Source organism: Mytilus edulis, chromosome 7 (genome assembly GCF_963676685.1).
Source record: "Mytilus edulis chromosome 7, xbMytEdul2.2, whole genome shotgun sequence".
Taxonomy (NCBI): Eukaryota; Metazoa; Mollusca; class Bivalvia; order Mytilida; family Mytilidae; genus Mytilus; species Mytilus edulis.
The window spans coordinates 68,393,972-68,408,703 of NC_092350.1; the positions used below are offsets into that span (position 1 = coordinate 68,393,972).

Below are 14,732 nucleotides of genomic sequence, written 5' to 3' on the forward strand. Positions count from 1 at the left end.
TTCTGAAAATGGAGTCAGTTGAAATGTTGGTGAATTGGTGATTTTTGCATGGTTGATTTTCTTAAAATTCATGTGACGTATGATACTTTGATGGGGTTATAAGTTCGTCAGCATTTGACTATACTATATAATCTGCTCGTGAAATGTACAAAACCGAGGTGTTTTAGGTATTTTTATCAGCTTTTGGACCTTTTTCATTAAAGAAATTGCAAATTTATGGCTTTGTGACATTTTGAAAACATACTGTAAATATTTGGTAAAGTTTTTATCTGTAAATTATATTTGTTCAGCATCTACCTTGTTTAAAGCAACTTCAAACCACAAAAAGAAGAATATATGCTTAATAAGCTTTATTAAATCAGTAATAAAATTCCTAGGACTTTTATACTATTGAATGAATGAATGAATAAATAATTTATTAAAGTGCAACCTGAATTGCCATTATATAATACATATGATATGAACATTGTTATTTTCAGCCAGCCTTATAGGCTTATGAAGCACTGTCATTTTAAAACATTATTATACATGTATAGCTACATTTGAATTGATATACAATATTAAGTTTTACAGTTTTTACGTCGTGTAGTTTTGTTAAAGTAAAAATGTTTATATAACATCTTGTCTTATCCTTAAACAGTCTATGATAAAGTTTGCCAACGTTTTCGGGTTGCTGATTAACAGTTCTTTTAGTGTTTCTTCTGGGGAGTCAAAGTCAACTGAGATGAGTTCTCGTCTGAGTTCGTTCCTTCTAACAGAGTAACGGTTACACAAAAACAAAAAGTGGATTTCATCTTCAGTCACATTGGAGTTGCACACTTTACAGATTCTCCGGTCGGCTGGAATATTTCGATATCGACCACGTTCGACTTCTAAAGGTAGTGTACCGCATCGAATTCTAGCTATACTCGATCGCTGTTTTCTGGACAAGAACTTTTTAACATACGGTTCAGTACAAAATTCGGTCTTAAGTAACTTGTATGTTCTTAGTTTTGGCATGTTCTGAACATTAATAATCCATTCACTTTTAAAAGTATCTACCAGTTTAGTTTTAACGGATTCAATTACGTATTTTGTTGAGATCGTATCGTGGTTGTTTGTACAGTTAATTAAGGCTGATAGACCACTATTGTTCAATATTGTTTTAACACTGTTGAACCAGGTGTTCTTGTAGCGTGTGGAAAGGTCGATATCCCAAAGGAATACTTTACGACTGATCCTGAAATCAGACAATTTCATAAGTCTACACCATAAACGAACTATATTACATTGATTGTTTACAAATATAGAAGTCCATCCCATATCACCTGTTATTGCTGGAATCGGCGAGGTTTTTCCAACACCCAAGAAAGTTCGGATTGCTCTATACTGGAGTCTTTCAAGTACATCAAAACGCTTTGATCCCCACACCCCTGACGCATAGTCCATTACCGGGATAACCGTATTTTCGAATATCTTTGTATATGTAGCAAAGTCCATATTACCCATATGAATGTATTTTGAGGTAAGTGATCCAAGCGCTCTACTAGCTGCTGTTGAGAGCTCTTTCACAGAAACAGCGTAGTCCATATCTTCGGATATCATTAAGCCTAGATAGCGGTATTTATTTGCAAAATCAATCCGGGTATTTCCAAGCATAAATTCTGAATCACATCTAGTGGCGGAAGCTTTCCGAATATGCATGATCTTCGTTTTATCAATATTGACATGTAAACAATTTAACTTTGTCCATTTATGTACAGTTTCCAGCTGAGTTTGTAAACCATGAACACTTTCAGATATAAACACAATATCATCTGCATACAGTAAGCAACTGACCATATCATTTCCAATTGGAACTCCATAAGATAGACTGTTAATCTCTGGCACTAAGCTGTCTATGAATAAAGCGAAAAGTGTCGGAGCGAGGTTGTCACCTTGACGAACACCAGAATCTATTGAGAACCATTCCGTGAGTATACCAGGCGATAATCGGACAGCAACTTTTAGTTTTGAATAAAGACATCTGATCATTTTGAACATATTCCCAGATATTCCTGAACTTAAAAGTTTATTCCACAAGATAGTGTGGTTGACCGAGTCAAACGCTTTCCTAAAGTCGACAAAACATAAGAATGTATCCAAATTCATCAGTTTTCTATTTCGCAGAATTGTGCACAAAGAATAAATATGATCAAGACATGACCTTAGACGCCTAAATCCATTTTGTTCTTCGCTCAGTAAATTGTTGTTCTCGAGATATCTTACAAGTCTTTCGTTCATTATTTGACTAAAAACTTTAGCCACAGTTGACATTAGACTTATGCCTCTATATCCCAACGGGTCACGATAATCCTTTCCGTTCTTTAATATCGGACAAATAATGCTTTGACACCACACATCAGGTACTACACCATGTAAGAAGCAAACGTTATATAACTCATGAAGAATGGAAGTCAAATTGTTACTTTTTAAAATTTCATTGGGGATGTTGTCGATTCCAACTGCTTTGCCATTCTTTAAACTTTGCAATGCACGTTTTGTTTCTTCCAGTGAGATCGGATCGTTCATGAGTTGTAAATCCGTATCAATTGTTTCGGTAGAAGGATTGAGAGCTTCATATTCATGTTCTAACTGTTCGTTTAGTTGCTGTATTTGCTCAATAAATCCAGAGTCGGCTTGCTGGATCTCGCTGGAAAAGAGTTTTGAATATTCCGACTTCCATCTAGACAAAATATCATTTGGGTTACTAGAGACACTTCCATCATCCATTATCACGCTATCGATATTTGTATTAGCTTTTCCCGGACCAAGTTTATTTACTTCCCGCCAGAACTGTTTTGGATTAGTACGGTTAAGTGTTTTAATATTATTAAGTCTCTGAGCTTTATATTTCCGTTCTTCCTGGCGTAAACGTTTGTCAAATTGTCGCCTTTTTTCTTTAAATGTGTTTTTCAAATGGTTTTTCAGTCGCCTGTCTCCTTTAAAATGTAAATAGTTTTTCTCTGCTTTGTTCGTAATTATTAATAAGTCTCGTAATTCGTTGTTCCAGTATGGCTTTGCGTTTCGTCGTTTGCGTTTGTTAGAGCTTGGTGTGAAGTCTATGTAGTCCATGTTGTCGTCCATTTCATTGTGAAGAGCGTCAATGAGGGTTTCATAAATAGTGTTTATTCTTCCGCCGATGTTACGAACATCAAGTATTGAGTCAACCACATGTTCAAGAAACCTTGCCACTAATGGCATCGCTCACTCGCGAATAAACCTTGTGGTATTGCGGAAACATTATATTTACGTGTAGATTGATATTTCATACCTTTAGAGCTAGTTTCACATCTATTAAGCCTTTCGTTGCGGATTCTTTCATATTCCGAGATATTTAGTGTACAAGTTAATATTGAGTGATCCGGTATTCGTGAGTTCGTTGCTAGTTGGATGTCATAATCAATTAACAAGGAAGAAATCAGTTTTACTTCAAAGTTACAAACATTCGGAAGTACTGTGTATGGAACAATCATATAGTCAACTACTGATTTCCCGATTGGTGAAACATACGTAAAATCGTCCTTTGAGGGATCCCCACGTCCATTTAACATGCAACATTTTGAGTCCTTCAAAAAGTCTAATAAGAAATCACCAAATGCATTCCGTGTGTCGTCTATAGGTTGGCGTGAAGGTAGATGATCTAGGGAGTCATTAAAATCCTGAAGACCTCCAACTCGCCCATTAAAGTCACCGCATATAAAAATCGGATTCTCAGAACTATACAGGTACATTTGAGAAAGAAGATAGTCATAAAACTCCTGTGCAATGTTACCTCTACATGATCGTTCGGGTTGTAAATAGCACACGCATAAATATATACCTAGATCTGGGTCATGCTTCCCTTTTAAATAAATCCATAAGATGTCATCTCTACTATCATCTAGAATATCAACTTCAAAATTGTCATAAACTGAGTTTTTTACTAAAAATCCGATTCCCCCACTTCCACGCCATGCCTTGTTTGAAATTAGTTTTCTATTATTTCCAATCCATTTAAAACCTTCTACTATTAACGTTAGTATTAAAAAGTCCCAGAAAATGTTGAGAAAACTTCAACTTAAGGTCCAATATTGAAGAATACATGTTGAAAACGTTTAAAAAGGTGTCGATTTGACCAGATTCTGATTTAAATAGGTGCCGATTTGACCAGGTGCCGATTTTTCTTGTACTCTGAGGTGTACCATGTACGGTGTTAAATACAGAATATAGTTTCGGCAAAGTTATCGTTCGTTGCTCAATAGATGTCGTTGTCGTTGTTATTTACATTTTACAACAAAATATGGCTACGACAACACCAGGAACACCTGACAATGAGGAAAAAGATAAAAGCAGAAAACCTAAGGGTATTATGATAGAAATGAAATATGAAACAGCACCTACTTATTATATTATAACCAAAAAAAAGGGTTTTTTAAGATACCATTTAAAGTCATTATTGATCAACGTCTCTGACTCTGTGAAACATGAAATATCAATAATTTGATAATCGTGCATCACCGGCTGATAAATTATTTATATTAAGGTTGGGCATATGATCAGGGTCAATATCTACGTTTTCCTGGGTTGGGTAATTTGGGTGGGGTGATAAGGGGTCAGATAATATACATGTAAATTGTATGGTGAAAGGGATGAAAAGCTAGAATTGAAAACTGTTTTCTAGCTTCATCGAATTTGTGAAAAGGCAGAAATATTAACATTTTAATAATACAAAGACATCAATGTCCATATACATAGAGTGTAGGAATACACTTTAGTGTTAGACGACAAATGGTCATTTTAGGGTACTGTTAGTTTCTAACTGGTTAGTATAATTTTATTGTGATATGTCAGAGGTCTCTAATATGCGGTATCAGGACCGTTCGCCCTAATAACATGTTCGCCCTAGGTCCGTTCGCTCTGAGTTCGTTCGCCCAGAGTCTGTTCGCCCTACTACAAAAATATTAATATTCAGGGCATTGAAGTTGAATAAACTTATTCAGATATTTCTATGGTATATATATTCAGATATTTCTATGGTATATATATCATGTATATTCTTGAAATTTATGGAAACATTGAAATATTTAAAAGTGTATGGCTTGTTTTTGATCATTAATTGTTCAATTACAAAATAATTCGGATAACTGATTATTGTGAAACTTGTTTTTTGATGGATTAATAATAAAAACAAACGTTTTATTTTGATAAAATATTCAGCTTGAAATTAACAAAACTAATGATGTACGAACTGTAAATTATGAAACAGATTTACAAGTGCATTTATTTATACTGCATACTTTCGTGATTGACTGATTACAATTATTTTGTTAACAAATATCAATAAAGATAAATACATTGTATTCCAGTATTCTACTCTGCAAATGAAAGGAAAAATGATAAATTGATTGCGGCAATATAAATATTCTGTCAATTTTTCAACAAACTTTAACATAATTTGTTCAAACACTTAAAATAATGATACGTCCTTGACAACAATAAGAAAAAAATAATGATCAGGGCGAATGGACCCTGGATTCCTAATATGCAAATAATTAACCGTTAACATGGTTAATGTAATTTTTTAGAAAGAATACATGTATACAGTGATTTGTCAAAATCGGTTGATTTTTGTTATCGTTATAAACTTATAATAAAGAAAGTTATCATTTTATTGGCCTACACAAAATATAACTGTTTAGTTACTTGAGCCATTTGGCAAGAATTTTTACAGTAATACATGTACATCATAAAAGTATGGTACCCCCATTACATCCCTTAAATATGATAAGGTTGTTGAATCATAAATATCAGACGTTGATTATTTTCACATGTGCAATCTAAAACAACAGTCACAAAATGCATAAGATCTATTTATTTTATGAAATAATGTATAAAGCATGATAGAGGGGGGATAGGACCTTTATCGGGACTCCGGGATTGGGTGTTTTTAACTTCTGGATTTACCCCTTCAGGATCCGGGGAATTCTTTTTTTCAAATTTTCGGGATCCGGGATTTAACTGTATTTAAATTCGGGACCTCAGGATTTCGTGTTTTTAAGCCCGGGATTTCGGGATCAGGACCCCTCCTACCCCCCTCATGGTAGATACATTGTATATCATTGTATGTATATTTTTTGGTTGATGTTTATTTACATATTCATTTATATTGTAGATACAAAATTCAAACAACAGAAGCTACCAGCTTGGCAGCCAATTTTGACAGCAGGCACTGTATTACCGGCCTTTTTTGCCATTGGTATTGCTTTCATTCCACTGGGTGTAGCTCTCTATATCACTTCTGAAGGGGTAATTATATAAGTGCATTTAAATATTAGTAGATGTTGTATGCGTGCCAATAAGCATGATGAGACAACTCACCATCCAAATCACAATTTGTAAAAGTCAACCATTACAGGTCAAAGTACGGCCTGTCGGCCTTCAACTCAGAACCTTGGCTCACATCAAACAGCAAGTTACATTGCACATATTATAAAGGGCCCCAAAATAACTAGTGTAAAACCATTCAAACGAGAAAAAACAACAGTCTAATCTATACAAAAAAACAGAAATGGGAAACACTTGTGAACCACATCAACAAACGACAACTACTGACCATCAGATTCCTGACTTCGGACAGGTGCAAACAAATGCAGCGGATTAATGCGCTTTAATAGGTACCAACCTTCATCTTACCTGAAACAATAGTGTAACATCACCAAATTTGATAGTACATTTTCAGTTTTATACAATGTATAACATTAAATAGATTTAAAAAATGACTATTTTCGAAAGGAACTGCTTAGAAATTAAATGCTACATGTACTATTTTTTTTTCAGATTCATGAATTTACGCATGACTATACATTTTGTTTAGACAAGAGTAACCCAACCACCACATGTGCAGCAAAGTTAGAGAGCATAGGTACAAACAATACAGGCTTTGTCTGTAATTGTGATGTCACCTTTGAACTTAGTCAAGACTTTGAGGTTAGTAAACATGGTAAATATAAATAGATATAATTTGATTTTGATTTTTTAGTGTTTTAAGTTTTTAACACCACTTTTAAGCACCCCATTTAGGCTATTTCGTGGCGGCCAGTTTTTATTAGATAGTAAATAGATATAAGAAGATGTGGTATGAGTGCCTATGAGACAAATCACCATCCAAGTCGCAACTTTTAAAGATAAACTACTATAGCTATAGTAAGGTCTACAACACAGCCTTGGCTCACACCAAATAGCAACCTATAAACATGATAAAGGGACCCAAATATTACTAGTGTAAAACCATTCAAAAGTGAAAACCAACAGTATAATCTATATAAAAAACAAGAAACACAAATGAACCACAAACGACAACCACTGAACATCAGGTTCCTGACTTAGGACAGGTGCAAACAAATGCAACAGGTTTAAACAAAATTAAGTGGTACCAACCTTCACCCTTACCTGAAACAATAGTGTAATACATGTATTTATTTTCCTTTAAAGGGAGATGTATATTTATACTATGGACTTTCAAATTATTTCCAAAACCATCGTCGCTACGTTAGGTCGAGGGACGATAACCAGCTTCACGGAGAATCAGTATCATCATCTAGTCTTAACACAGACTGTAAACCATACCTGGACAAGGACATTAACTCCAGCTACTCTCTTCCCATTGCTCCATGTGGTGCTATTGCAAATAGCTTGTTTAATGGTAAGTTGCAGTCTGAACTGGGTTCTCACTAATAATAAGGCGAGTCCTTTAGTCCTGGACTTCCCATTTTCAAAACTGGTCATCACAATTGAAATATTTTATATAAACTGAAGACACACATATATATATATATATATATATATAGATATATATATGACTGTATATTACATTAATTTTTAGGATCCTTTACTATAGATAATTTAGCTGATCTGTACACAATAACATCTTCATGCCTTATATATCATGTACTGTAGTACGCCGCTAGATTAAAACTGACGAGGAAAGGTAACACACGGCCAGCGAAAGCTCTTTTTTTGAGAGCCCAGGTGGTCGTGTGGTCTAGCGGGACGGCTGCAGTGCAGGCGATTTGGTGTCACGATATCACAGTAGCATGGGTTCGAATCCCGGCGAGGGAAGAACCAAAAATTTGCGAAAGCAAATTTACAGATCTAACATTGTTGGGTTGATGTTTAGACGAGTTGTATATATATATATATATATATTTATCATTTTATACATTTATAGCAAAACTATAAATGAAATCTGAATTTAAACTCATTTCATTGCTCTATGAGGTCCTGGAGACTAGGCTAAATGATAAATTATTTATTGCAATAAAATATCTTGCTGTTGGACTCACTAATGCCAAAAATGACAGTCCCTGGACTCGCTTTCAAATTTCAATAATCCTTAATGAGAACCATGCTGACTTCAATAGATATAAGACAAATGTAAGATGTGGTATGAGTACCAATCAATGAGACATCTCTCAATCCAAGTCACAATTGCAAATTTTAAAAGTAAACTATTATAGGTCATAGTACGGCCTTCAACACAGAGCCTTGGCTCACTACAAACAGCAAGCTATTAAGGGCCCCAAAAATTACTAGTGTTAAACCATTCAAACAGGAAAACCAACGGTCTAATCTAAATAACGAAAAAGGAGAAACACTTATTAACCACATATTTACAAATAACAACCACTGAACAACAGGTTTCTAACTTAGGACAGATGCAACCAAATGCAGCGGGTTTAAATGTTTGAATATGTGCTAAATTGCTTGCTCCAGGTATGCTTGTACTGTGAAAAATATAGAATAAGATTTTACATGATCTATGAGTATTTTATTAATGCTTCATATAATTTGTTTATAACAGATACTTTTGCCCTCAAATTTGGTAGTGCAGATGTTACATTATTGAAAACTGGAATCGCATGGGTTTCTGACAAGAAGGAGAAATTTAACAACCCATCAAGTAAGTCAAATCTGTGATAGAATATGTACAATTACTTTGATTTTTGATAACACAATTATTTTTAGCGCAATTACTTTGATAGCACATGTACAATTACTTTGATTTTTGATAACACAATTTTTTTTTTTTAGTGCAATTACTTTGATAGCACATGTACAATTACTTTGATTTTTGATAACACAATTATTTTTTTAGCACAATTACTCTGATAGGACATGTACAATTACTTTGATTTTTGATAACACAATTATTTTTTTAGCACAATTACTTTTAGAGCATATGTACAATTACTTTGATTTTTGATAACACAATTATTTTTGTAGCACAATTACTTTGAGAGCACATGAACAATTACCGGTACTTTAATTTTTGATAACACAATTATTTTTTTAGCACAATTACTTTGAGAGCACATGTACAATTACCTTTATAGCAGAATTATTCATTTCATTCAATTTTCTTTAATACCGAAATCTATCAACTAAGCTGTTTTGTACAAATCAAAAATTGTTCTACCAAGCATACAAGAAATCGATATACATGTACATGTATATGACAGATTTCACCACTATTGGCTATATTCTATTCAACTAAATTAATGGAATGATAATTTAACCTGTTTTAAAATGTGTTGTGGTTTAACCAGTCTTATGTGTGCCTATATTATGTATATAGACCATAAGTCTTTAAACTAAAACACAAAATCAGAAGCCCTGCACAGACATACAACGATGCAGCTTCTTTGAGGATAATGACATAACTTGAAATTCTTGATCAAGGAAAAAAAAGAATGACACACAATCTGAAAAGTAGAGTTGATTTAAACATATTTATTTATAGTGGATTGGGAAACAAGTTTTGCAACTTATATAAGTCCCTTTCCACTTTGCAGGTACAAGTGCAAATCTACAAGGGTGTCTTTTATGTGCTAGAGATATGGCTCTCTTTTAACACGGGTCAGCCATTTATCATCCCCTTCTGATGTACTATCATCGTTTCCTCAAGACCATACTTGCAAATGGTGTCAAGGGAGAGCCAAAAATTCAGTCCCTGAAACTTTCATCCCAGAACGGGAATCAAACCAGGAACCTTTGTGATAGTAGTTCAATGCACTAACCACTACACCACGGCTCACAGTAGAGTTAAAATGTATAAAAGTTTATTGTTTTTAAAAACCATACATTGTAGTAGAAACTCACATTCTTTTATCATGTTTATATGTCAGCTACTTATATCTGTATGCAGATTTTCCTGAAATGCAATAATTAATCTCATTAGTCCATTTAAAAAAAAATCACAATGGTAAATGCACTCAATGATTAATTAACTTAACACTAGTGACAAGTCATGCTAGTTGTAACCTATGTTGACTTCTTAATTATTTGTTTAGGTTTCAGTGGATTCACCAACCCTCCCAACTGGAATAACAAAATGGTTGACCAGCTTGACCCAACTGATTCATCAAACAATGGTTATGAGAATGAAGACTTGATAGTTTGGATGAGAACAGCTGCTTTGCCTAATTTCAGGAAGTTACATAGACGTATATATCACAATGGTACATTCACAACTGGTCTGCCAAAAGGATCATATACTATGGAGATTGATTATGGTAAATAAACCTTCCATATTTAAACTTGACACCATTTCAAGATTCTCGCTAATCACAAAAAAAGAAGATGTGGTATGATTGCCAATGAGAGAACTGTCCACAAGAGACCAAAATGGTTTTTTTTTAAGATGGGTCAACTGGGACTAGTCACTTTTTTGCCATGACCAGTCCAGCAGTGAGAAGATGCAATTTTATTTATTTATGATATATTATGATATGATTTCAGTCCCCATGACAAAAATGAGCAAGGAAATTACAAAAAAAATATGATATTTTTTAACATTATTATAAAATGATGATATATGTGATCATTTGATACAGCAGTTTACAATTTTGATGCATCTTGGGCCTCACAAGTTTTGAAAATGATGAGTTCAGACTGGTTTTAATGAGACCAGGATCCATAGACTTGCCTTACTGAGAACCTTGCTCCCACATTTATATAAAATTTGACACCTTTTTAGAAATTGCTATTTTAGAATCTATAGGTAAAAGAGCAATTTCTTTGTTTGTACCTCAAAATGAAATTAATGCCATGTCATTGGTCTAATTTTCTTGTTTAGGACGTTCAATCACAACGTTTTTGTGTACATTTTGATTTTTTTTACCTAGCATGTACTTTATTCTGGATGGTAATGATTATTTGACATCACATGGCATCATATTGTTTAATATTGTGTGAGACAATTGCAAGCTTTAACATGTTTAACTTAAAAATGTCAACAAATTCTGACTTGCACAAGATAAGTAGACCAACAAAAAGTTTTGTGAACAACTTTGAGATAAGTATAAAAGATTTTTAAATGTTACCATTTTGACCGCGTAAAAGCAATATTTTAAAATTGTCCCTCCTGATTAAAGTAAAGAAAAAACTGCAGTACATAATTGGTGTGCATGTAAAGCTCTTTTCTGGAACCCTCAAATACCAAACCTTTAAAGCCAAATATATGTAAATACCTGAATAATGTGCTATATGGTAAGTTGCGAGAAGCGTGCTAAAAGAATAGTCAAATTCATAGAAGGCCAACTTTGCCTGAGAGATTAACCCAAGTTGGAACTGTAATTTGTATCTGTAATATGTAAATTTTCTATTTTTAGCCTACCCAGTGACATCATTCGATGGGAAGAAGCTGTTTATCTTGTCAACAACATCCTGGTTAGGAGGGAAGAATCCGTTCCTTGGAATAGCCTACATGGTAGTGGGAAGTATCTGTATACTACTTGGAGTAGTATTTCTAGTCATACACATCAAATATGGCAAAAAGTGAGTAAATAATGTTTTTGCTATTTTAAAAAAAGTTGAGTCAATTCATGACACACAAAAACACTACATGTGTATACCCATTGGAGGGTCACGCTAAGGTCACTATGCATGCGTATATGACATATCCACTTGACCCAAAATTTGCACTTTCTGAAATATCCCTACATACATGTACATTATGACTTGCACTTGAAACAAAATCACAATCATTACATGAATTTGACTCAAAATCACTTCATGTAGTTGACACCAAATCACCACTGGCACTTGACACAAAATCACCACTGGCACTTGACACATATATGCATAGTGACCTTAGCGTGACCCTCCTCATAAATATCCTGTGATCGCAATACACATGGATCTGTCATTAAAATAAACAATTATCTGATTGTACATGTTAAACACGTGCTCAATATCCATACTTTTTGTTGATTGTTTACTATAAGGTGACAATCAGTAAACCTCGGCTTCAAAACACAGCATTTAAATTTGCGTAAAAAATGATAAAATCATGCACAGAGGACCAAGTTAATGATATATACATGCATTGGTTCAAGAATTGGATAAACTTTTTTTTCCACCAGTCACTCGTTTCACTTTAAAATCACTTCATATACTTGTCTCAAAATCACATTATCAATTTGACCCAAAATCAAGTCATGTTTGAAAAATACCAAAAGAAAAGAAACATCATCATGAAATAACAGTGAGACCTTCAGCTGTTAAACATGAACAAAAACTCTCACCTCACTGCAAGTTCAAGACAACATCTAGCACTGGTTCTATCAGAATTCTATGAGAACTTTTAAGTTAAGCTTTTGAGTCATCAGCCAATTTACACCTCAATAACTTAATCTGTAATCTGCTATGTCCAATGAACAAATAATCCATATACTTGTCATTTTTCTCTATTTATATTTTTGCTAATTTTTCTTTATTCTTTATACTTTTGGGGCCCATTTTCTCTGTAGTATTGGCCCTTTATTTTCAATATTGTATACCTTTCCAAGACCTTTATACTGTTAATTGAGAAATTATTGTGAAAAATGCAACCGGGTTATAAAAGCAATAATTTAAAACACATTTTAAAATTTTATATATAAGGTTAACAGGATTTTTCTCAATTTTGCAAAAATTAAATTCACATTTAAGGTGGTACCCAACACTTTAACTAAAATTAATTTGGCTCGTTTAATTTTCTTAAAATTTTGACAAAGTATTTACTTTGACCCTTTTACAAAAATATAAAAATTTCAAAAAACTTGAACCAACCGTTTTATCAGAAAAATTACACTGCTGATATAGCAGTTTGACAAACACTTATTTTGATCATTGAAAGGCTTAATATTCCCTTAACAACACGACGTAATTAAAACATTTAGATGATTTTACAGAGTTATCTCCCTGTAGTGTTAGGTACCATCTTAAGCCAAGAATGACAAAATCGCAATTATAAATGCACACAATTATTTCTGAATTAACAGTATAAGAATATATGTAAAATGTTATGACATCTATTTTATTTTTCAGACCAAATGATATGATCAACGTGAGCAGTAGAACACCATTTTAAAAGAAACAAAAAATTCATACAAGACAATCTAGCTGAGCGGGCCTCAAGTTGTGTGTTTTAGATAAAGATTATTATGGGATTGGAAAATATGATTTGGTGGCAGTTATTAGATTAATGAAAATTGCTAAAATTGAGGAAAAAGTCATTTGATCATGTGTGTACATTGTCATTTTAAATGGATCTGAAATTCTAGTTGGAATTTCTGTAAAAATATGTTTTTTTTTACGTTTTTATGCTTTGATATGAACTTTATGTGACCAATGAAATAAACTTTGATCCATCAAAGGGATATTCCATTTGAATTGATTTAGGAAGTTAAGAATTTAAGTTACTTTTAAAATCTCCTCAACAAAATATGTTCATGCTTCAAATGAACACAACATCATAATTGACCCACAACTTATATATATCCGAAAAAAACATAACCTTCAATCATTTAACGGAACAGTGACTTTTTCAGTAGGTATCTGAACAAAAGTAAAATGATCAAAATTTAATTTAATTTTTTTTTATTTTTCTAAATCTCATGTCCTAGAAAAAAAGTTATTAGGTTATAAAAATTCAATGTCTGCAGCAAACTGTATAAACTGTTTATAATCTGTCTAAAAATAGCATTGGAAGTTTATTGTATGAATACAATTAATTTTATGTCACATGTTCCCAATGTGAAACTGAACATGTTTCTATTGGCTGCATTGTGACTGTTGCCATGGTGATAAGTTTCCTGTAGTGCAATAAAAAAATCAAATTTCAGACAACTTTTGTTATGTTGAGCAGTTAAGAAAAGAGGACTTTTCAATGGAATTTTTCAACACAGTGTATGAAATGTTGATATTTAGTTTTCATGTCATTTTTGCATGTATGATGTACTGTCAAGATAAAGAAAATACTCATTTCCTTGAGTGTTCACAAACTGAAAGAACTGTAGACATGTTGTGGTAGCATGTATGTAAAGTTTAGCTTTTACAAGATTTTAATTAAGTATAGTCTTTAAATTTTATTTCTAAATTGTTAAAAATATGCTTGTTCAGGTTAAGATGTTTTGATGATTGTTATATTAAATGTATGTACAGAAATCATGTGTTTTGATGTACACAATTATATTTATATATATATATATATATGTTTGTTTTTATGTTCAAATGACTCATGTTTCAAGAAACACAAGCTACAAATATATTTTGGCAAACACAAAGGAGTAGGTTCAGTAAGACCACTTTTTGGCCCCAAAATATAACAGTTTTACAAAATTGTGAAAATGTAATCTTTTAGCTATTCATTGGAAAGTATTATGCTTCTACTACATAAATATGGTCTGTTT

General features: G+C 33.0%; 1 protein-coding gene across 1 annotated transcript; it reads left to right on the forward strand.

Annotated features, from left to right (window-relative positions):
• The first annotated feature begins 4,243 nt into the window (after positions 1-4,243).
• LOC139482066 (cell cycle control protein 50A-like) lies at positions 4,244-14,487 on the forward strand. Its single transcript, XM_071265711.1, has 8 exons — positions 4,244-4,364; positions 6,173-6,306; positions 6,838-6,987; positions 7,492-7,702; positions 8,861-8,959; positions 10,350-10,571; positions 11,670-11,835; positions 13,369-14,487. The coding sequence occupies exons 1-8, from the start codon at positions 4,301-4,303 to the stop codon at positions 13,409-13,411; spliced, it is 1,089 nt and encodes a 362-aa protein (XP_071121812.1). The 5' UTR covers positions 4,244-4,300; the 3' UTR covers positions 13,412-14,487.
• The last annotated feature ends 245 nt before the right edge of the window (positions 14,488-14,732 follow it).